The following is a 23,672-nucleotide window of genomic DNA, read 5'->3' as shown; positions in this document are numbered from 1 at the left end:
TTCATGTTTGTAATAAAAGAAAAGAAAAGAAAACGATGCCTGGCTGGTGAGCTCAGTGGTTGAGCATGGACCTATGAACCAGGAGGTCACCCACGGTTGGATTCCTGGTCAGGGCACATGCTGGGGTTGCGCAATAGGGGGCGTACAGGAGGCAGCCAATCAATGATTCTCTCTCATCATTGATGTTTCTATCTCTCCCTCTTCCTTCCTCTCTGAAATCAATGAAAATATACTTTAAAAAAAAAAAAAGAAACAAACGAAAAACGCTCTAAGTTCATATGATGTTACAACTTTTATTGAGAAATGCAATAAACTTACATATCACTTTCCTGTGTAACTTCAATGGCCTGAGGAGAAGAAATGAAAAAACCATCCTAGTCAGCTGAATGGTTGCATTTAGGGAAAAATTGACCGAGCACAACCCACCCTCCTCCGCCCCCTCCCTGTCTCCCAGCTGAGGTCTGCCGTTCTGCAAGGTGAATCGAGGTCGTTCTCAAAGCCGCAGCCGAGCAGAACTGGACTGGCCAGATTCCCTAGTCTCTGTGGCGCTCTAACCCTCCGGAGCACAGCGTGGCTGGAGAGGGCATCACGGGCCGGCCGCTTCCCCGCTGGGCCGCCAGGGAGCGACCAACCGCAACCAGACCCAGGAGAGCCAGGCACCGGACGCCCCTGGGCGTGACGTCACCGGACGTCCCCGGCCTCGGGTGGGAAAAGCAGATGAGGAGAGTCGTCAGTGGAGGCAGAAAAGGCACCGAGGCTGGGAAGTCTGCTATTCTGCCTCCCTGATTTCAGACTAGCTCCCACCAGGGTCTTCCGCTCACTGTTGCCGCAAGGACATCTCTAAAACAAAAGCCTGATTTTGTCACCACCTGTGACACCTCCACATGGCTTACCAAAAAAAAAAAAAAAAGCTAAACACAGGACCTGCGTGATCTTGCCCCGGCCTAATTCCGGGCCAACATCCTTTGGAACCGTATTAAAATAGTTTCACTTCCCTGAACTATCCATACTCTTTCTCCCTGTGTGCCCTGAAACGTTTGGTTTGGCCTGCCTGGAATATGTTTTTGCACCAGGTTTACCTGGAGAAATCTGTCTTGAAGTTAAATATCAGCTTCTCTGTGAACCCTCCCCAGACAAGACTCCCCTCATCCCCCACCCCCAGTTGGGATAGAGGCTCCTCCAGTGTTACCTATACCTCGTGGGCTTCCCCCATCACACTGTGTAATAAATACCTGGCCTTGCCTTTCCAACGTCCGTCACAGAGCAAAGGAAATGCAGAGTGCAACAAATGATTGCAGAATTACTGCAGGAAATAGTGCTGAGGTCAGGCTCCGCCACTTGTGTGACTGCAGGCAAACTATCTGGCTCATGAGTTTGTTGGGAGAAGTAAATGCATTCATATGCAAAAAAAACGCTTAGAACAATGCCTGGACCACTGCAAGCAATCAACAAACTTTGCTTTTTCCTGACTTTCACAGTAGTCAGGCAGCCAACAAACGTCATGGCCCCTTTAAGGGACACGCCCACTTTGGCAATAAGCGGAAGTACACGCTCAAGGCTCCCGGTGTGACTTCAGAGTCCCGGAAGTGACCTCGGAGCCCCTCAGAAACATGGCCGCAGGACGTTCTTTTGGACGCGGTCACAGGCATCTCCGTGACGCAGGACGAGTTAGAGCGTCCCGTGGGGTTTCCATGCTGCCGCCCTCAGCCCCCAGTTCCTCCGCTTTCTCCCCGGCCTGAGCGCCGCGCGAACAAGAAGGCAGGCGGCGGGTCCGCCGTGACGTAACGCCCCTTGGGGGAGGGGTTAAGGGCAGGTGACGCTCTAGCGGAGCTCGCGCGGATCTCTATGCTACCGAGCGCTCTTGTGCGCCGCTCCTGCGCGTCGGGGCGGACGTTGCCCCTTTAATCGGCGGAGGGTGGTACCGAGGAGGTCCCGCGAGAGCCGAGGGGGGCGGGGGGCGGTGCCGAGGCTGGGGGCCCGTGGCGGATGGAGGCCGAGATGGAGCCGGAGACTCTGGAGGCGCGAATCAGTGAGTGTCCGGGAGGGGCGCGGGCCGGGCCGGAACCGGAACCGGGGGCCCGAGGCGGGTCCCTTCCCGGCGGGGGCGGGGTACGGGGCGCCCCCTCCTCACGCCCCGCCCCGGTCCCGGGAGGGGCGGTACCCCGAACCGGTGCCTCCGACCCTGAGATGAAGGAAGACCCCACCAACTGGGTGGACTACCCACCCGGTCCCTGGGCAGCAACCCTCGGGGAAGAGTGAACTGCGCCCGACTCTGCGCCCAGCAGCCCGGGGACGGAGAAAGCAGCCTCCGACCCACTCAGGCCCAGACTTCTCCACCGAGTCATCTCCTTGGGTCCCGGGAGGGAGCAAGCGAGCGCAGGGCTGCACCTCAGACCCGGGAGGAAAGGACCCTGCTCCCTTTGGGGTCCGAATCCTCCACTCTCTGGTCCTGCATGCCCTGACTCCCTCCTGTCCTTTCCTTGAGCTTGCAACTTCTCAGATTTGCTGGTTCCCTCGCCTAGGAAGGGAGGACCCACTGATTCATTTGATCCCCCAGGCTCTGGCCACACAGTACGAAACCCCCAAACCCTACAGGTTTGAAAGGGCCCATCTCGTAGTCCAGAAGTAATTTCAAGTTTTCTGTCACTACCCTCAGCCCAGCCCCTCAGCCTCTGCACCTCCACCCAAGACTCCTTTCCCAGCTGTTGCTGAACTTCCTGCAAAGGTCCCTGCACCCCTTTCTCTGAATCTTCAGACACTGCTTCCTACTGCTCAGGCTTCTGAGCCCTCACACTTGAGCGCTCCACTGAGCTCCCTACCCTACATTGCTGACATCCTTGGCTCTCACAGCCCCGCTCCTGGACTCTGCCCCAGAAAGCTGTGGGTTGCTTCTCCCTGGGCTAGTGTTGGACCCATGTCTGTGCCAGGGCCTCAGGGAGGCCTCTGGGTCTACACTCAGCTCAGCGCCTTGGCCTCGGGCACAGCAGGAAGCTTGAGGGGTGAGCAGCGTTGACCCCTGAGGTTAGCCCCAGAACCACACCATCGTCTGGGAAGTTTCAGTGTCAGTCTGGCAGGGGGAGAGGGAGGGAGTGGAAAGGAGGCACTCAGCCGCCATGGAGACTGTTCCAGAACACCACAAGTGTCCAGGTCGCGGCAGCAACTTGGGGGGATGGGCAGGCCCCTGGCTGACAGATGTGACAGGCTGAAGGACTTGAGGTCTGATGATACGAAACAATGTCAGGTTTAGCAACAATGGGAATTTTCTGGGAGACCAAAGAGTCTGGCCTGAGGAACAGAGAGGAATCAGGACACCTGCTTTGGCAGTAGGCTGGACCCCAATAAATTGGGACCGACGTTGTTTCCTTTTTTTCTTTCCCTTTGTGCCCTAGCAAAATTGTAAGCTCTTCCCTTGGGCTGATTAGAGGTTAAAAGTAGCTTCCGATGGGTAAATGATGACATTTATCGCCACTGGAGTGACAGGGTAAAGTCACACCTCCCTGGAGGTGTTCTTCCCTGCTTCCTGCCAGGGAAGGTGCCCTCTCCTTCCTCCCAGAGGTAATAGGCCTGGGGGTGGGGCCAGGGCCAGAGAAGTTGGTCAGATCTCCTCGGACCCAGAGGCCCTCGCTCTGAGAAAGATGCAGGGGAGAAAGCTGATGTCTCATGATTGCACAGCTTCCTTGCTGGCTTCTGACTCAGGAGCCGTCTCTAGAACCCGCCTGTCTGTCCACACTCAGACTCACATGTCTGACACTGGAAGGGACTTCCTGTTTCAGGGTCCCCCCTCCCCCCCCCCCCCAGCCGGGTGTCATTGAGTGGGTAATAGCCAGCCCAGTTCTCTCAGACTGGTGTTCCCCAGCCTCTGGCCATGTTGGGGGCCTAGGAGGCAGAGTAGATGGCCACACTTATGGGGGGTGTCTCTTCCTGGTACCCTGGGTGGTCAGCAGGACTTCCTTTCTCTAAGGGACTGGAGGGCTCCTGGAACAGAGATTGATACCCAGAGAGAAAGTGCTTCAGATATCTGCTCAGCTGTACCAGAGAGTAGCCTCCCACCCACCCCCTTTCTATACCTTCTCCGTGCTGTTTTTCTTTATAGCACTTACAACAGTATACAGTATTCTGTGTGGGTTGTTTATCTGAGTAGTCAGTGTCTCTTGCTGGCCTGTGAACTCCAGGAGGGCAGGAGCTTTGTCTTGTTCACTGCTGTGGCCCCAGCACTCAGTGTTTATCGAATAAATATGAATTGAATGAATGGCTGCCAGTCACTAGGCTCCCAGGGCTCCACCTCCCACAGCATAGGAGCCCAAGTGGGCAGCTGCCACGGGCTGGGTCTCCAGCCTCCTGTCCACAGATCCTGCCCTGTCCCACCCCCTGGGCTCTGTTCCCTCCACAGCTCTGGCTCAGGCTTGGGCAGAACTGGCCAGGACAGGGTGAAGCTTGGAGACAGGCTCTGGGGAAGTAGTGAAGATCTGCCTCTGGCTGCCCCATAGCTTTGTCCTGTGTAAAGCATTTCGTCATCCCAAATCAGTCTATATTTCAGTCCAGCTTTACAAATGGGGAAACGGAGGCCTGGGGAAGTTCTGTGACCTACTTGGTGGTTGTGTAACCGATGTTGGCGTTAAGGGAGGTGACTGTGTGGCCTTGTTTACCACTCCTGCCTGCCTACAGCTGAGCCCTCATTCATTCGTTTCCCAGAGGAGATGGGCATGTACACAAGTAGCTGGATGTGGTGCAGTGGCAGGCTTGGGCCGATGGTGAAGGTCAGGGCTGAGGGACACAGAAGAAAGAGCCGATGCAGCAATACCAACTTGAGGATGAGGGGGAGCTAGCAAAGACTTCCTGGAGGAGGTGATACCTCAGCCATACTCCTTACCAAGGCCTGTCATTCTCTGCCCAGTGCTCAGTTATCTACATCTCTTCTCCCACGGCCCTGGGGCTGTTCAGAGGCATGCATACCCAGCCTGGTAACTCCCTCCACTCCCTGCTTGTGTTGCCTCTCCCAGGCAGCCTCCCCTGGCCCCGGGCTCTACCGAGTCCCCTCTCCAGTTCCTGCGGCTCCTTTGCCTCCCTCTGTCTCCTTGTTTGAGAACCTAGTTCCGTTGGCCCACTTGCCAGCAAGGGAGGCTCCTGAGGGAGGAACTAGACGTTTCTTTTTCTCCTGCTTCTGGATCTCCTCTGAGCATACATTTCATGAGAATCATGGGGACACTATTTCCAGGAGCAGAATCAGGAGTGTGGGCATGGCAGGCATACAGCTGTAGGGGCGGGGCCTTGGGGAGTAGGACAGTCTCTAAAAGTGGGGGCTCTTCAGGGAGCAGCCGAAAGGGGAAGCCAGTGGACAGGCTTCCTTCTGGCCGGACTGAAGTTGTGGCAACTGGCCTTTTTGTGTGCTCAGTCATACACCCTGCCCCCTACTGACCAATCCCTGCTGCTGGGGTAGGGAGTGAGAGAGGCAGGGATCCCTTTGCTAGGCCACACGGGCCCTCTCTCTTCCTGCAGACAGAGCCACGAACCCCCTCAACAAGGAGCTGAACTGGGCCAGCATCAACGGCTTCTGTGAGCAACTCAACCAGGACTTTGAGGGGTAGGTGGTCTCTCCCCCTTTTGCTCACACTCAACAGAATCCGCTGTGTGCCTGCTGTGCACACCCACCGCAGACGCTAGCCTCGGCCAGAGACGTTTCCATTCTTAATGTTCTCACAAATGTTTTTTTATTTAGTGGTTGATTTAGGGAGAGAGAGAATCAACAATTTGTCGTTCCACTTATTTATGCATTCATTGGTTGCTGCTTTTATTTTTTTAATAAATTTTACTGATTTTTTACAGAGAGGAAGGGGAAAGGATAGAGAGTTAGAAACATCAATCAGCTGCCTCCTGCACACCCCCTACTGGGGATGTGCCTGCAACCAAGGTACATGCCCTTGACTGGAATCGAACCTGGGACCCTTGAGTCCGCAGAACGACGCCCTATCCACTGAGCAAAACTGGCTAGGGCCATTGGTTGATTCTTATATGTGCCCTGACCAGGAATTGAACTTGGTGTATTGGATGATGCTCTAACCAACTGAGCTACCCGGCCAGGGCTAATGTGCTCACAAATTAATGACAGTAGTGGGCACGCAGTACTGAGTGCTGCTTATGAGCCTATCTCTGAGGTGAGCCTTGCTGGGCCCATTTTACAGGTGAAGAAACTGAGGCTATGGGGATTCAGCAGTTGCCCCAATATCTCACAGAGAGAAAATGGTAGTCCTGAGCTTATGAAAATGCACATTTTGGGGCTGCCCCTAGACTTGGACTAGATGCCGGGCAGGGGTCTTAGGGTGGATATGTTAGTGGGTTCCCAGGTGATGCTGAAGTTTGGGGAGCACAGCTCAATGTGCTCCTCCCCCAGTGCAGCGCCCCACTTCGGGAGGCCATGCAGATAGCATGACGTGTGCTCTGGAGTCAGACTGCTTGGGGGCGAGCGACTCCCCTCCCCTGTTAGTGGGGCAGGTAATTGAATGCTTCTGAGATTCTACTCCTTCAACTGTAAAGTGGGGCGCTGGTGCCGCCCACCTCAGAGGGCTCTTATGAAGCTTGGGCGGGAAAGTGCTTGTGCGGCACCATGTACCTCATAAGCACTCAGTGCACGTTAGCTGTTACTGTCACCAGTGACAGGTCTTTTAGGATCTGGTAGCCGATACCACCGCCTCCGCCATGAAGCTGCTCTGGTTTCCCCTAGAATGTCCTGGAGTTCCCAGGGAGCTCTGTCTGCCCCTCTCCCCTGGTACATTGTCTTGTTCTGCTCCCAGCCTGGGCCCTTGAAGGCTGTGGTCATCTCTCCATACTTGTGTCTATGCTGAGCCAAGGACACGGCAGGTCATAGTTCTTAGTAAAGCTGGCCAAGGGGCTGAGCTCACGCCTTTTGAAGGTCCCAGCCTGCACTCCCTGCCTGGCCCTACCCATCATGCCACAGTCTCCAGCCCTGCCCTTGCTCCAGAGAGGGAGCTGGGCCTTTGCATCTGCCCTGCAGAAGCCACTGAGGGCTACGGCCTTAGGGTAGTGAGGCAGCCCTCCCTCACCACCACCACCACCGCCGCCCCCCCCCCCCCCCCCCGGGTGCCTGAGCTGTGTGGCTATTCTAGCTCTGTCTCTTCCTCTCACCCAGGCCTCCACTTGCCACCCGGCTATTGGCCCACAAGATCCAGTCCCCGCAGGAGTGGGAGGCGATTCAGGCTCTGACGGTGAGGAGAAGAGGAAAGAGGGTGCTGGCCATCCGCCAATCACGTGGGTAGCACCAGGGGAGGCCAAGACTGAGGTTTTTTGGGGTCCCATCAGACTCTTCAGGGCCCAAGGGAGTTGTGCCAAGATGGCCTAGAATGGGGGTCTGGGCCATCCCCTGAGGGTTCCACAGCAACCAGTGGGCTGGCCTCCTATCCAGACCCTGCACAGGTAGGTCTCTTGTGGGGAGGAAGCCCCCTAGGGTCATCTGGTCCAGAGGTTCCCCAGGAGGCTGGTTAAACATACCACCCAGAGCTGCTGGATCAGAACTACAGTACCTGCATCCAGGAGTCTGCGTGTTTACAAAGCTCCCAGGTGCCCTGCGGAGCCGGCCCAGCCCATCAGTGATCTGCAGACACAGGAGTACAAGGAGCGATGCCTGGGCTCAGGCCGAGGTTTCTGTGCCAATAGCAGAGCACCAGGTGCACTGCAGCCCCCAAGCACGGGTCATATCACAGCTGACTGTACCCAAGCGCTTTAGGTGGTAGTGACAAACAGGTTTTCTTTGGATAGTTATGTCTTTATTTTTAACACATTAGGTTTTTTGTTTTGTTTTTTCAAATACACACTAGTCCTATAATTTCAGAGACAGGTAGCTTAGAATAAGGCTAAGGTAGATGGTGCCTATTTAAATTTAAAAAAACAATCAAAGGAATATAGTAAGAAAATAATTTACAAGTGGTATCGAGATGGCCAAGCCAGGAGGTGGTGATCAGTCTCAGGGCCTCTGAACCTCTGAACCCTCTTGTCCTCACAAGTCACTTTCTCCCTTCTGGGCCGCCTCCTCTGACCCTCCCCGGGGTCCCCGCACCCCGCCTCCCCCCAGGTGCTGGAAACATGCATGAAGAGCTGCGGCAAGAGGTTCCACGACGAGGTGGGCAAGTTCCGCTTTCTCAACGAGCTCATCAAGGTTGTGTCTCCCAAGGTGGGTGCTCCCAGCCCAAGCTCAGCCCTGTGCCGCCGACGGGTGACGGACTGCACCTCCTCCTGGGGCCTCCTCCTGGGGCGCTCGCTCCTACTGCCTCGGCCCCCATTAGAACTCTCACCGGCACGAGCACAGACCCTCTCTCCTGGCCCCTTCACACCGCTGAGTCCGGGGCAGCGGATTTCTAGGCAGAGTGCTTCCGCTGACATGGCGGCTGGCCCTGGAGCTGCTTGGTACTTAGGGGCGGACAGCTGCAGGGAGTGCACACAGCTGCCCCAGCACGAGCTGCTCTGGCTCTGAGATCTCCCTGCAGACCTGGCCATGGCGCCCCATCTGAGTCTGTAGTGGAGGGTCTCCCTGTCCCCACTTCACAAGAGTGGTTCCCTTGAGGCCTAGGATGTTGAGGCCCCAACCCTGAGTGATGGAGCCTGCTGGCTCCAGATGGACCACGCCCCCAGCTTGCCCAAGGAGTCCTCCCATGGGTCATGAACATGTTTGGAGCCCCTTGGGTGAAGCCCTACCCCCTTCGCCCTTCCTCACTCAGACCTGCTGACCTGAGTGGCTAAATGATCCTGCTGGCCCCTCCCATTCTTCTCCCAGAAGGTGACTCGTGTGAGAGCCAGTTCCCTTAGCCTAGTGTACGGCTGGGGGCTGGGTGGGGTCCAGGGCCGAGCATGTCCACAGCTGCCCCTGCCCTCGTCAGTCCGGTGGCGGCTCCTTCCTGAGGTCACAGAGTTAAACCTTACATGAGCAGGCACTGGGCTCTGCCTTAGCCATGTAAGCTCTGCATCCTCATTGTGGTGCCACTGTTACCACCCACACTTAACATTGGGGAAACTGAGGCATACAGCGTTAGCGCAGCTAGCGAGTGACAGAGCTAGCAGGTGAGGTCCGTCTGTACCAGGCTGCTTGGGTGGGATGTGAGGGCCTTAGAGCCCAGGTTTCCGAGGGAGTTCTGGGGAGACAGCCAGCCAGCATCAAGGCCTTCCCCTCCCCTTGGTCTCTGAAGTACCTGGGCTCTCGGACATCAGAGAAGGTGAAGAACAAGATCTTAGAGCTGCTCTACAGCTGGACGGTCGGCCTGCCCGAGGAAGTGAAGATTGCCGAGGCCTACCAGATGCTCAAGAAGCAGGGTGAGGCCCTGGAGCCTGGGCTTGGCCACGCCTCCCACTCCCCCCCACCACCCCCCCCCAGGTTCCCACTGCTTTGGAGCTCTGGCAGCAAGGTCATGGGTCTGCCCTTTATAACTCCTCAAGAACATAGCCAGTGAGCCTTTTCGTTGCCCTGCCTGAGGCTAGCTTGGGTGGAGAGAAGGTGGGTTTGGGTCAGGCTTCCCTTCAGAGAGTGGCTCCCATGGAGTGGCCTCAAAAATATGGGTGCCCAAACTCTTCCCCATGCAATTCAATGTGATGAGTCAGGGGCTGGCCTTGGCCCACCAAAGTCTAGAGCCAGCATGCTGGAGAAAGACTGCCCTCCACCGTCCTTTCTGTGCTTACCTGGCCACGTCCCCGTCACACCCCCTGCCCTGGGCCTGGGCCCTTTTGACAGCCTCCCCACCACCCGTCTACTCTAGGGATAGTGAAGTCCGACCCCAAGCTTCCAGATGACGCCATCTTTCCCCATCCTCCTCCTCGGTCCAAGAATGTCATCTTCGAAGATGAGGAGAAATCCAAGGTGAGGCTCCAAGGAGGGGTAGCCGAGGGTTCTAAGGCCCACTTGGGGGTCAGTGAATTCCAACCCCTGGCTGCCCTGCCCTTGAAGCAGAGGCTCAAGATGAGCATGTGGGGGGTGACAGGCACCGTTTCTCGAGCACTTCCTGCGTGCTGAGTCCTCCCCATACGGTGCCCCGCATTCAGTAAACACAAGTGTCTGGTGTCCGTGGGGTTGGTTTGAGGGCATTTCAGAGGTTACCCAGGAGTTTGCATAGCTTTATGCTGTTCTCCCATTGAATAATAATTTCATTAGCTTTTTGTAAAAGAAGCATGTATTCATGGGCAAGAAATTAAACTGCACAGGAGGTAAGATACACAGTAAAAGTTCCTGCCTACCTCGCCCCGCCCCAGAGGGTAACCACAGCTAAGCTTCTTGTACACCGTTCCAGAAAGGCTCTCTAACAGCCGTAATAGGACGTTTTGCGCTATTTGTTGAGAACTTATTTCTGCCGGGAACTGTGGGGAGCACTTATATGTGCAGTGTCTCAGTTGTCCTGTGGCCACCCCATCAGGTGTCAATAGATTCTCGCCATTTCATGGAGAGCTTAGATAACATCCCACAGCCAGGAAGTGGGGAGCCAGCACGTGACCCCAGGCCCATTCCCTGCCATCATGGTCATGCCCTTCTGTCTTCGCAGATGCTGGCCCGCCTGCTGAAGAGCTCCCACCCGGAGGACCTCCGAGCGGCCAACAAACTCATCAAGGAGATGGTGCAAGAGGTGATGGCCGAGCCCAGAGCACAGGCAGGAGGGGCATGAAGATGTTCAGCTGGGCTGCGAGGTGGGGTGGATGTGCATAGGAGGGATTCTGTAGTGACCCAGCTAAAGGGCTGTCACAGCAGTGAAAGAGCTGACTGACTCCGGGACCCCAGTGGGCTGAGCCAGGTCCACTGTGTAGAGCAGGGGTCCTCAAACTTTTAAACGGGGCCAGTTCACTGTCCCTCAGACTGTTGGAGGGCCGGACTATAGTTTTAAAAAAACTATGAACAAATTCCTATGCACACTGCACGTATCTTATTTTGAAGTAAAAAAACAAAACGGCAAAAACACCCGCATGTGGCCCACGGGCCGTAGTTTGAGGACGCCTGGTGTAGAGGGAAGAATTTCCCAGCAGCCAAGTTCATCTTCCTGGATCTTTTCCATAAAAATTAGAAATAAATTAAGCTTTACTACATTGAGAGAGAGAGAGAGAGAAAGAGAGAGAGAGAGAGAGAGAGAGAGAGAGAGAGAGAGAGAGAGGGAATAATGTATGTTTAATTTATAAATAAATACAGATGTTCCTTGACTTACAATGGGGTTATATCCCATAAATCCATTGTAAGTTGAAAATGTTTTAAATCGAAAAAGTGTTTACCTAAGCTACCAACCATTATAGCTTAGCCTAGCCTACCTTAAATGTGCTCAGAACACACATTAGCCTACAGTTGGGCAAAATCGTCTAACACAAAGCCTATTTTTGACTATCATGTAATTTATGCATATCATTTTCGTAAAGTAAAAAAGTCGTAAGTTGAACCATTTTAAGTTGGGGACCATCTGTATACCTATATCGTGGGTGCATGCGGAAACATTTTTTTATTGATAAAGACAAGTCCTCAGAAAAGTTTGCAGTCTAGAGACCCAGAGGGCAGAAGTTCTGGGTTGTCTCTTAAAGTCGGGCTGCCGCCGAAACCGGTTTGGCTCAGTGGATAGAGCGTCGGCCTGCGGACTGAAAGGTCCCAGGTTCGATTCCGGGCAAGGGCATGTACCTTGGTTGCGGGCACATCCCCAGTAGGGGGTGTGCAGGAGGCAGCTGATCGATGTTTCTCTCTCATCGATGTTTCTAACTCTCTATCTCTCTCCCTTCCTCTCTGTAAAAAATCAATAAAATATATTTTAAAAAAATAAAAAAATAAAAAAATAAAAATAAATAAAGTCGGGCTGCCTGCTCTGACACCAAGAGCCAGTCCAGGGTGGCCCCTCGCAAGGAGAGGGATGTATCCCGAGACAGCACGGCACAAGCCCACCTCTCATGCCCCAAGGGAGGAACGTGGGTAGGAAGAAGAGTTGGCCTGGGTAGCAGGGGCACTTCCTGCAGGGGCCTTCCAAGGCCTGGAGTGCCCATCCATTGACCAGGACTAACAACATTGGCAGGGGTCACCACACTAGTTTCCAGATGCACTTGACCTTTAAGGTCTTTCATTCTCAAGTACCGGAACCTCCTTTCAAGAGACAAACATGGGGAAGGCAAGGCTCATGTGGAACCACAGGTGTCGCAGGTCTGAGCCCTGGTCCTCCAGAACCACCTGGCAAGTGTGTGAGAGACCCAGATTCCTGGGCCATCCCTGGAGACTCTGGCTGAGGCCCAGGAAGTTCTTAGGGGCCCATGCAGACACCTGGGTCCAGGGGGCACTGGCAGGAGGAGAGGAAATGAGGAGGGTTGGCTGAGGGCTTCTTGGACAAGAGTCCCTACTCTGGGCATGAGGGGCTCTTAGCAGTGTCTGCCTGACACCCAGCCAGCAGGCACTGGGAACAGAGTGGTGTGGGCAGTGCTTGGCTCGGGGCTGGGCCTGACCCAGCTCTCGGGGGCGTTTGCCGATTCCTCCCTAGGACCAGAAGCGGATGGAGAAGATCTCGAAGCGGGTGAGCGCCATCGAGGAGGTGAACAACAATGTGAAACTGCTGACGGAGATGGTGATGAGCCACAGCCAGGGCGGTGCTGCAGCCCAGAGCAGTGAGGACCTTATGAAGGTGCGCCTGTCTCCACCCTGCCCCAGTCCACTCAGCGACCCTGCGGCCCTGACCTGCCCACCCTACTGCCCCCAGGAACTGTACCAGCGCTGTGAGCGGATGCGACCCACACTCTTCCGACTGGCCAGTGACACAGAGGACAATGACGAGGCCTTAGGTGAGCCCCAGGCAGAGCTGGCTCATCCCTCTACTTCCTTCCCCAGCCTCTCCCAGGGCCTGCTGAGTACCTGCAGTCAGCAGGAGCTACCACCAGGGGGCCCCTTTCTCCAGCATTGACCTTGGGTTTCTCCTAGCTGAGGAAGGAAGCAGAGAGCTGATCTGATATCCTGGAGAGACCCTCTGGGCCAAGCCCCTTCACAAACACCTCATTTACTGCCCACAAGCTGCACAGGAGGGAAAATTGCCGCCATCTCACAGCTAGTGTTGGGGCGGGGGTGGGGGGAGGAGTGACTTTCCCAGATCACAGAACAGAGGCAGAACCAGGATGGAGCAGGGTTCTCCCTGCAGACTGCCTCCCTGGTAAGGGCTACAAACAGCGGATCCCATAGGCTGGGCAGGTCCAGAGCTGAGCCTGTGGCTTCTGCCAGGGCCACATGTCAGGTTCTCATCCTATTCTCTGCTACCACATCAGCAGGGCCTCTTGGGCGGCGGTCAGGGTACCATCTCAGCGCTTCATTCAGCGGGAGCTCACTTAGCGCCTCCCATGGGCCAGGGACCTGGTCTCCACCAAGAGGCTCACTGTCCAGATCCCTCGAAGTCCTGTCTCCCCAAGAGTGATACTGACAAGGGCCTGCTGTGTGCCAGACACTGTTCTAGGCCCTCAGGGATGTGGCAGTGATCAGAATGGACACAAGCCACAACCTCATGGAGCTTGTAGCCTAATGAGAGGAGACAGTAAGCCCAGGACGTGAGCAGTGGCAGTTTGTCAGGTGGTGCTGAGACATGGAGAAAAACAAGCAGGGAAGGGACTGCTTAGTGGGGGTGGAATTAGAGGAGGCCTCCCCAAAGTGACTTGGGGGAAGACCTGAAGGCAGGAAGGAAAGAAGCATGAAGAGTTCTGGGGTATCGACAGCAGAGCCGTGTGGAGGCCTGGAGCGGGGGGCATGCACTGAGCACAGGGGCCGGCACAGGGCAGTGCGGAGGGAGCAGTGGACAAGGGTGACCGAGGACCTGGGTCTGAGTAGATGAGGTGGGCTGCCCGCCGCCCCACTCCCTCACGAGGGCTGGGACAGATGTGGGGTGCTCATCTCCCCACAGAGGCCCCGCATTCCTTCCTTCACACTGGCCTCTCCCTTCCTGCCCATTGCAGCGGAGATCCTGCAGGCCAACGACAACCTCACCCAGGTGATCAACCTGTACAAGCAGCTGGTGCGGGGCGAGGAGGTCAACGGAGACGCCGCTGCCGGCTCCATCCCTGGTGAGGAGGCGCAGGAGATTGGGAAGGGGCCCACCAGGCTGGAGGGGGCAGAGTCTAGGGTGGTGCACTGGTCCCAGAGCTGGTAGCAGTGACCGCCAGGGTGACCCTGGCCCCTTAAGATGGGGAGAGTCCCCGGGAGAAAGGCAGTGCCACGCCTGCAGCTGTGGGGAGTGGAAGTCTGGATGTGGGACGAAGCAGGGAGCCGAGGGTTTGGCAAGGACAAGCAGAAGGAGGAAGACCTTTTATTTGACAACTCGGGCACCTCTGGTGCAGGGCTGGATGACACCCCAAGGCTTAGTCCCATTGTCAGAAGTGGTAGGAGGGTCTGACACACCAACAGGCTGATCCAATAGGGTAAAACGCCAGCTCTGGACCCACAGAACAGGCTGGAATTGGCCCTTTGGGGAGCGTGGGGGAGGCACTATGTAGCAGCAGTAGAGTTTAAGCGGGGCCTTACGGGTGGGAGGCAGTTCACCAAGTAGAGAGAAGAAGCAAAGCCGTTCCAGACAGAAGGAATGCATGTGCTAAGGCAGTGGTCGGCAAACTCATCAGTCCACAGAGCCAAATATCAACAGTACAACGATTGAAATTTCTTTTGAGAGCCAAATTTTTTAAACTTAAACTTCTTCTAATGCCACTTCTTCAAAATAGACTCGCCCAGGCCGTGGTATTTTGTGGAAGAGCCACACTCAAGGGCCAAAGAGCCACATGTGGCTTGCGAGCCGCAGTTTGCCGACCACGGTGCTAAGGAAAGGGCTTGGTGGGCAGATTTAGGGGCAAGGGCCGTGTGGCCAAGGAGGGGGGAGCAAAAGAGTCATGACGGGTGGGGGGACAGCTGCCCCTCAACCCTCAGGGACTCTGAGAACCTGAGCGTCCTCCTCCAGGACTTGCCTGACTCTCCTTTCCTACCCCAGGGAGCACCTCGGCCCTGTTGGACCTCTCAGGCCTGGATCTCCCTCCTTCAGGCTCCACCTACCCAGCCGTGCCCACCTGCCCTGTCACCCAGGCCAGCCCCGAGCAGCCCAGCGCCTCCGTTTCCCTGCTTGATGATGAGCTCATGTCTCTGGGTGAGGATGGGCCAGGCCCGGCGGGGACGGGCTCAGCTGCAGGCGGGGCTGGCGCCCGTGCCGAGCTGCTTGCAAGAGCCTGGTCAGGTCAGCGTGTGAGTCCTCCCCTGAGCGCTGTGGAGCGTGGGGGATGGGCTGGAGGCCCATTTCACAGCTGAGGAAGCTCAGGCTGGAGGAAATCAAAGAGCTTGTGTAAGGTCGGACAGTCAAAGGGTGAGACTGGCCAGCCCCTGAACCTGATATGCCAGCAACACCCAGGCTCCGGCGGGGGAACAGATTTCCCTGCAGCAGGGATCCTAGAATTGGATGCTGCCCAGGCAAGAGGTCAGCCATTTCCCCACCCTCTGAGGAAGAGGGGAGAACTCTGAAGTGCCCAGAAGCTCCAGGGAATCTGAGGCCAGAGCACCCCATCCTCTGTGGCCCACGCTGGTCCTGGGCCAGGCCTGTCACTGCAAGACAAGGTCAGGGCTCCCAGCCTGCCGGAACCAGGCTCACCCCTGGGGGAGAAGCAGAAGGTGCCCAGCCTGCCGAGCAGTTTTGGGGTTTCCAGGTTTTAGAGCTTAGAAGCAGGAGAGTATAATAGCAGCCTCGTACTACTCTGAGGTTATAAAAATGGAGACGTGGGCGGGCTCTGTCAAAGAAATCTTGAAGGATATGTTGGGAAACTAACTTGGAAGCCAGAGTCAGACTGTGTTCTGAGCTGGTTGGGAGGTAAAACCAAACCTGAGGGGCTCGAGGTAGCAATGGTGTGCGGGGCCCCGGGCGGGCCAGCCGGGTTCAGAGCTGGGTTCAGAGCTGCCTGGCTACGGCTGCTGCGCTGTTTTTCCTCAGACCAGCCTCCCTCCCCATCCCAGGAAGTGGTGCTGTTAGCTTCCCCTTGTCACAGGATGCGAGGCAAGGCCCAGAGAGGGCACCCGTGCTGAAGCCTCGCTCGGAGCCTCCTGCGCCCTGTGTCAGCTCCCCAGCCAGGAAAGGGAATGGGGACTTGGGGTGAGGAGTGAGAGGAGGGGGACAGTGGGCCAGGTTCAGTTCCCCTCTCTGGGCATGTCAGCGTACCCTTCCTAGGAGGGTCTGCCCGCAGGGTCGCTTACACACCCACCTGCCCCTCCTCATTCAGAGCCAGAGGCCCGCCCTGCCTCACAGAGCGGGAAGGGCGGCAGTGACGAGACAGCCAGGGCAGCGGCCACTGACGGGGCGCTTGTGCATGGCCTAGCCCCCAGTGGCTGTGGCAAAGCCACCTCGGGAGAAGCGAGGTGTGCTGTGCACTTCCTGTCCCTGTGTCGCTTCAGCAGAGGCCTGAGCCTCCAGCTTCCTCTGGTTTCTTCTCAAAGGCAAAGGAGATGTGGGAACAGGAACCAGCAGTGCCAGGCAGCACCCGCCCAGCTCTGGGAGCAGAGGAAGCCTCGGGACCACAAAGGGGGCTTTTCCTAAACGGTTCTGCAGCAGGAAGGGGAGGGGTGGGGGCAGGCTAGGCAGTGAGGACTTCCTGTGTGCCCGAGACGGCGTGCACCGCTGTGCAGGCCCTGGGTCTGGTCCGTCTCATTTGTGACAGCAGTCCTCTGATGTGGGTGCTGCTGCTGTGGGTGGGCACAGGGCGGTTGTCACCAGCGAGGGTCACACAGCTCAGTGGCAGAGCTGCACTCAAACTCCAGCAAGTAGGCCATGCTCTGTCCAAGTCTAAACTCGGCCACTTTCCAGCTCTGTGACCTTGGACAGATTACTTAACCCCTCTGGGCATCTGTTTTCTCATCCCTAAAAGAGGGAACCACATTCCTGCCTTGTAAGGTGGTTTAAGGATTAAGTGAGACCCAGGTCTGAAGTGCCTGACACATCGGGGGCGCAGGAAATGTTACCGGTTACCACCGTGGGTCAGAGGTGTGTCCAGCAGAAGGGAGCCGGTGGCCACAGCTTCCTGCGCCTTGCCTTTGCCTGGCACAGGCTGGCCCTCGCTTACTCAGGATTTGCTAGAAACAGGATAACTTGTCTTCTGCCGGTGAAGTCTGGGGTGGACCTGGCCAGAGTGTGCTTCAGGGCAGGCAGAGGTGAGACTGGTTGGCGACCTGCTGCCTTCTACCGATCAGCAGCCTTCACAGGGCCTACAGCTCTCTCTGGCCTTGTGAGCCAGCCTTGTTGGCGCGTGCCAAGGCGGATGGGGTCTTCACAGTCTGCCCCAGCCCTCCCTGCATTGTGCACCTGGGGCCACTACTGCCCAGCCAGCACCTTGCCCCTGGCTGCTCCGATTCTGGGCTCGGCCTGGGCCCAGGGCCCCGTTCACTGTACCACAGCGCCCTGTGGACGCTCAGAGGGCATCCCTCCAGTCAGTCGGCAAGGTGCTGCCCCCTGGCCATCTGGATCAGGAACCCCACTTGGTGTCTCCCACTCCCTGCACCGCTCCCCACCACCAGCAGCAGCTGCCAGCTGGTGGGTGCCGATGGAAGTCCTGACATCTGTAGTTGACTGGCTTCTGAGCAGCAACAGAGGAAGCATGTGTGGCCGGGAATGGGCTGTTGGGATGTTAGCTTCCTACTTCTGCTCTGTGGCTGGCTCCCTGTGAAAGTGCTGAAGTGGGCTTTTCCCCTTTGAGCTGAGCCTCTCAGAGGAAGGAGTGCAGGGGGCAGGGTAGGATCCAGGGACCCCAACTTACCCCACAGGAGCCCCATTTCTTTCGCCTCTGCTCAGGGATCCAACCCCTTTATCTCTCTCTTGCTTCCCCCCAGGCCTCAGTGACCCCACACCACCCTCAGGCCCAAGCCTGGATGGTGCTGGATGGAACAGCTTCCAGGTAGGAGGGCCCGGAACTAGCCTGACCCATCCTGGAGCAGAGCAACTGGGTCAGGCAGCCAAGAGGGCAATGAGCGGAGATGAGCCGGAGGGGATGGCCCCGGGGCTGAGGCATCCATCCCCGGGCGGGGTGGGGGGCGGGGGGGAAGGCAGGCGGTCCTCTTCCCTCCAGTGCACCTCCGCCAGCCTCAGCCCTGGGCCTCCCTCGGATTGAGGTGGGGGCTCTTATTCCTGTTCTCTTGAGGGTGATTTTGAGGTCCCTGGAATGCGATGGTTTCTAGAGTAGAACCCCAGACCAGGCCGACCAGGCCTGACCCACTAGTGACCCTGGAGTGAGAGGGGTCAGGCCTGGCAGGAAGGTGGTCCCCATCCTGTTGTCTTCTTCCCCAGACGTCACCTGCAGGGAGGGGAAGGGGCCTCCTTTTCAGTACCTTTTCAGCACCACCTCACCCACCTGTGTCCTTTGTATGCCCGACAGTCATCTAATGGCGCCGAACCCCCCGCCCCCGCTCCAGCACCCAGCACGGACAGTTGGCACCCCGTTCAGACATCCCTGCCAGCGAGCAGTGGTCTGGATGACCTGGACCTCCTGGGGAAGACCCTGCTACAGCAGTCACTGCCCCCGGAGTCCCAGCAAGTGCGGTGGTGAGGGCACACCCTGGCTGGCATGGGGGGAGCCCTCTCTGTCCCACAACCAGACCCGGCAGGGAGAGGCCCAGTGCCAGTGCGTTCCTGTAAGCAGTGGCTGCAGAGTACCACCTTGTGCCAAGCACTGCACTGGGTGCAAGGGTGGTGCTGGGACCGACCCACAGGGCATGGAGTTTATGAGAGAAAGAGGACCTGTGCCCCACTCAGGCGCCCCAGCACCTGAGAAAGATGGAGGCCAACAGTGAGGAGGACACAGCCCCAGTGGGCAGGGGTGGGGGGAGGAGAGAGAGCTGCCCATTTCAAGGTGAGGAAACCAGGGCCAGAGAGACAGGGAGGTGTCAGGGACGGTCAGGAAGCCCAGCCTTCCCTGTGCCCCTGATCTCTTGGTCACCGAAGAGTCACCTCTCAATGCACCGCCCTCCAATAAGGGAGAAGCAGCAGCCCGCCCCCCGGCTCACGCTCCGGGACCTGCAGAATAAAAGCAGCGGCAGCTCACCCAGCGCCAGTGCCGCCAGCCTCCACAGCACGTCCCCTGAGCCCCTGGGGCCTCTGCAGCAGCCCACACAGACTGAGCTCTCGCTGGCCAACATCACTGTGCCCCTGGAGTCCATCAAGCCCAGTGAGTAGGGCGGGGCGCGTGCGGGTGCAGGCTGGGCCAGGTCAGCTCACGGCCCAGCAGCACCACCCACCGCGTCGCCCCTCCAGGAGCTCTTTCTGGGGGACAGGTGGGAAAGTGGGCCTTTCTCCCCAGTCCTTTCTGCCCTGCCTGCCTTTCTGCACAGCCGTCTCCTCATCCATCCCAGAGTGGCACAGAACTGCCATATAAACTCCAGGCTTACCCAGGCAGCAGGCTTCCGATGGCCGGCTCCCGGGACACAGGTTTGGGGTCTCCCCAAGATCACAAAACCAAACTGAGATAAACATCCAGGTCTAGGTCTGGGCTTCTCCCACCTGGGAGCAGTAAGGGGGCCCCCGGCAGCACAGGCCCTGCACAGACAGATAGAGACGGCCCAGCCTTCTCAGCCTCGTCCATCCGTGACCAAGGCGTCACACCTCTGTGTCCCGGGAGGTAGGTAGTGGTGCCCCATCTTACCAGTAGGGAGGCCCTGAGCAGCGGAGTGACTAGACCAGGGTCACACAGTGAGGCAGGACCCCACTTGACTCCAGCATGCCAGCCAGCAGCCGTGCCCGGACTGGCAGAGCCCTGCACGGGGCTCCGTTCCCGGCTGGGTGTCTTGCCTCCGCCATCACACTGCACGTTCACCTGCCTTCCTGGGCGTCAGTCCGTACCCCTGGCTGCACTGCTGCCCGGGGTCGAGGCGAGGACCTAAGTTTGTGGGTTCATTCGTTCATTCCCAGCTGAGCAGCGAAGACCTGACGGGAGCCGGGTGTGGGGAGCTGGTCGGATGTGCTTGGGCTCAGGCCCAGCACCACCCATGGCCCTCTGCCCCTGTCCCCTGCCAGGCAGCATCTTGCCGGTGACCGTGTACGACCAGCATGGCTTCCGGGTCCTTTTCCACTTCGCCCGAGACCCGCTGCCTGGGCGCTCCGACGTGCTGGTGGTGGTGGTTTCCATGCTGAGCACCGCCCCCCAGCCCATCCGCAACATCGTTTTCCAGTCAGCTGTCCCCAAGGTGACACTCATACCTCCCTCCTCTCAAGGCAGGGTGACTCCAGGCTAGATGGGGGGCCAGCTGGGAGCGGGGCCTCTCTCTTCCTCGGGGTAAAAAGCAACCAAAGGACAGAGCCCCAGGACCCCCAGAAGAGGAGCTGGCGGGCAGGCTGGGCTTGGCTCCTCGGGACGGGGAGGAGAAGCCAGGGCTAGCTGTGCCCGTCCTGCCCTCCTGTCCACAGGTCATGAAAGTGAAGCTGCAGCCCCCCTCAGGCACGGAGCTGCCGGCGTTCAACCCCATCGTCCACCCCTCAGCTATCACCCAGGTCCTGCTCCTCGCCAACCCCCAGAAGGTGAGGGCCCAGCTGGGCCGGGGCACTGCTATGGGGTGGGGGCAGCCTCCTCTCCACCTCTGACCCTCTGCCTTCACCGTCTCTGCCCCAGGAGAAGGTTCGCCTCCGCTACAAGCTCCTCTTCACCATGGGCGACCAGACCTACAACGAGATGGGGGATGTGGACCAGTTCCCCCCACCCGAGACCTGGGGGAGCCTCTAGAACAGAGAGGGGAGGGGAGAGGAGGAGGGGGCAACGGGACTGGCCACTGGCTAGCCTGGGCAGGAGGCTGTGGTGGCCTAGGACACCCTTTGTCCCCGTGGCCATATCCCCTGTGCCTGGTGCTTCTTCCCTCACCCCTGTGCCCCTCCTTCCTTACCCCTCCCCTGCTGAGCCAAACCCAGCAGGAGGCTGGGCCTGGGTTTGCACTGCTGGGGACGTCACCACAGGTGGGAGCCTGCCGCAGGGAAGGGCTGTGGCCCTGGAAGGACTTGGGTCCTTGGAAGAAGCATGGCTGCCGGGCAAGGGCCAGGACCTCAGGCCCAGCCCCGACCCCAGCCTGGGGTGGGGTCATCCCCGCCCATCTCTTATGCCTTATGGGAAGGCCCAGCCATAACTTGGAGCCATGCTGGAGCCAGGGACCAGCTCAGGCCTCCTCCATAGGAACTGGGTAACTATGGGGGGGTGATGCCTGCACCCCCAGCTGTTTGCACTCTCTGGTGTGTGGTTTGACTCAGCTTTTATTTCTGAGTGGCCCTGTGGTCACCATCTCAGGGGGCCCAGTTGGGGGAGCCCCACCTGTCTCCTCCTCCTCCTGAGGGTCTCCCTCTATGGGCCTGGCTCCTTTGCTCTCAGGCCTCCTGAGCAGCTGTGGGGGCCGTGCAACTGGCCCAAGGGTAATGCCGGAGGCAGGTGGCCCCACTGGGGGCCCCGGGACTTCTGGCCAAGGGAGGGCCTACACTGGTCCTCAGAGTCCCCTTCATTCCTGGGCCTCTGCTGGGCCTCCTGTGGGGTCTCGCCTCTGTCCATCTGTTATGGGCAGGAGTGGTCAGTGTGTGAGTGAGAGCGGGAGTATTTATGGAAATAAAATGTCCTTTTTCCTGGACCAGCTCTCTCGTGGCCCTTCTGAGGTGAGGGAGACGGAGACAGGAGGGGTCCCAGGGCTACCCTGCAGGCCTCCCTGCCTCTGCGTTTGGGGATCAGGCCATGGTTCCTCTCCCCACCACCCCGGAGCCCTGCACAGGAAGAGGCCCTGCTTACGGGCCTGTGGCCAGTGCTGAGTCACCAGAGAGGGCTCAGGGCTGTGGCGGGCGGGCGCGGAGCCGTCCCAGCTGGAAAGGAGCAGCCCTCGCTCTGCTTGCTCCCTGCCTGCCAGGAGCTCTGGCTGCTCACAACTTCCTCCTGCGGCACTCGGCTCTCATAGCACAACTGTGCTGCAGCCCCGCCCCGGAGGTCCGGCCTCGGCCTTGCTTCTCCCCTTCCCCAGATGCTGCTCCCAGGAAGCAAGGCACCAGTTGCAGCTTGTTTCTGGAGAGGCCCAGGGACCCTGCACTGGGCCCCCTGCCACTCCCAGCTGCGGCGCACTTCCCCTGCTGTTATCAGTTTCTCTTAACTGGGAGGCTGGGGTCCAGGCCCAGGGAGTGGCTTAGAGGCCCTGTGGCTGGGAGAGCCAGCAGTGCTGAGCTGAGCGGGAGGGGTTAGTAAGGGAACTGCCGATGGTGTGGAGCCAGCCCTCCACGCTGCTCTGCGGGAGAGAGTTCCTGTTCCAGTAAATCTGGGGAAGGCTGTCCGCCATTTCTGCTCCCAGCCGATGATGGGAAGCCCTGTGTTTAAGAAACCAGTTTCACTTTGTCTAACCTAGTGTTCCCCAGTCTGAACTTGGCCACCGAACCCCTTCCTTAGATACTATTGAGATGTGCTGGAGGACAGCCCAGCCCGCTGGTTTTCAGAGCCCTGCACATCCGACTCCCCAGCTTCTGTGCAGCAGCTGAGGGACGCTTCTCTGTGGCAGGGACACTGAAGGGCAGGGGGGCGCTCCACACCTGCCCTGCTGCCGAGGGGACAAAAGTGGCACTTCCAGCTCCTCGCCTGCTGGAGCCTTCCAGCATCCCCTGGACACTGCCCTCCCCTCTGTTTCCCTCCCCCCAGGCAGAGCTCCTGATTTGTGAGGTCTCCGAGACAGTCTAATTGGAAGGTCCTTCCTTCTAAATGAAACAGCCCTGTTTCCTGTAAGGCCCCCTGGGGTCCCAGAAGGACCATCTGGAGCTCAATCTCTGCTGGCCCAGGAAGGGCTGCGTGTGGGCTGTGGGGGTGGTGGGGGTGGGGGGACTGCAGCTAGAGTCTGGGGCTGCTTCCGGTGAGTTCCCTGGCTCGCTGTGTGACTTTGAGCAAGGCCCTTCCTTCTCTGGTCTTTAGGTTCCTTGCTTTAAAATAGTGGTGGGGAACATCCGGCCTGCGGGCCACATAAGGCCCAAGAAATCATTTGGTCTGGCCCTGCCAAGGCATTAGGGGTGAGTTAATTAAATGTCTGACCAAATATAGCAGGCTAACTTTTAAATTGATAATTGTGTATGGCCACGAAAGATGTTATAAATATCCAAATGGCCCTTGGCAGAAAACCAGGTTCCCCACCCCTGCTTTAAAAGGAAGTGGGAAGGACCCTGAAGAGTCTGGGCAAAAGCATACCCCAGCCCTAGTCGGTTTGGCTCAGTAGACTGAAGGTTGTGGGTCCAATTCTTGTCGAGGACACGTACCTCGGTTGCAGGCTCAATCACTGGCCCCAGTTGGGGCACCTGCAAGAGGCATCCAATTGGTGTGTCTCTCACATTGATGTTTCTGTCTGTCTCCCTCCTTCCACTCTAAAAATCAATGGAAAAAATATCCTCGATTAACCAAAAAAAAAAACAAAAAACGTATCCCAGACTGTCAGCTTGGGATGACCCAGATGTTATAGGAACAGGAAGATCCCTTCAGTCTTTCAGACCTCCCACCTTCCCTCGTTTGTAGTGTGTTCATCCAACTGTCTGTCCGTCCTGCAAGTGCCTCTTGAGTAGCCCCTGTGCCAGGCACTGCCCTGTCCTCCGCTCACAGCCTGGCATGGAACCTGTGAGCCAGGAGCTCAGCATGACACGCTGAGAGCCGGGAAGGAGGGGACATGAGATGCCCAGCAAGGCCCGAATCTGTGAGGGGTT

The 23,672-nt window shown here is 57.8% G+C and overlaps 1 protein-coding gene across 2 annotated transcripts; it reads left to right on the top strand.

The window, feature by feature from the left end:
• The first annotated feature begins 1,587 nt into the window (after nt 1-1,587).
• GGA1 (golgi associated, gamma adaptin ear containing, ARF binding protein 1) lies at nt 1,588-21,586 on the top strand. Of its 2 annotated transcripts, XM_079775551.1 has the most exons (17): nt 1,589-2,029; nt 5,497-5,581; nt 7,145-7,220; nt 8,084-8,182; nt 9,192-9,315; nt 9,756-9,856; nt 10,533-10,613; nt 12,483-12,623; nt 12,699-12,780; nt 13,933-14,040; nt 14,955-15,107; nt 17,825-17,889; nt 18,367-18,533; nt 18,965-19,155; nt 20,001-20,170; nt 20,391-20,501; nt 20,593-21,586. In XM_079775551.1, exons 1-17 carry the CDS (start codon nt 1,987-1,989, stop codon nt 20,701-20,703), a joined length of 1,908 nt encoding a protein of 635 aa, XP_079631677.1. In that variant the 5' UTR covers nt 1,589-1,986; the 3' UTR covers nt 20,704-21,586. The 2 variants fall into 2 exon arrangements, with proteins under 2 accessions (XP_079631676.1, XP_079631677.1); XM_079775550.1 differs by having other exon boundaries at nt 1,588-2,029; nt 12,483-12,780.
• The last annotated feature ends 2,086 nt before the right edge of the window (nt 21,587-23,672 follow it).

The sequence above is a fragment of the Cnephaeus nilssonii genome (genome assembly GCF_951640355.1).
Source record: "Cnephaeus nilssonii genome assembly, chromosome: 6".
Classification (NCBI taxonomy): domain Eukaryota; kingdom Metazoa; phylum Chordata; class Mammalia; order Chiroptera; family Vespertilionidae; genus Cnephaeus; species Cnephaeus nilssonii.
Note: the sequence above shows the minus strand (reverse complement) of the source record. Positions and strands in the feature narration are given on the sequence as shown.

Coding starts and splice junctions, on each gene's coding strand:
- GGA1 (XM_079775550.1), top strand. CDS start 1,987: ATGGAGGCCGAGATGGAGCCGGAGACTCTGGAGGCGCGAATCA. Junction 7,221..8,083: donor AGGCGATTCAGGCTCTGACG/GTGAGGAGAAGA, acceptor GCCTCCCCCCAG/GTGCTGGAAACATGCATGAA. Junction 9,857..10,532: donor AAGATGAGGAGAAATCCAAG/GTGAGGCTCCAA, acceptor CTGTCTTCGCAG/ATGCTGGCCCGCCTGCTGAA.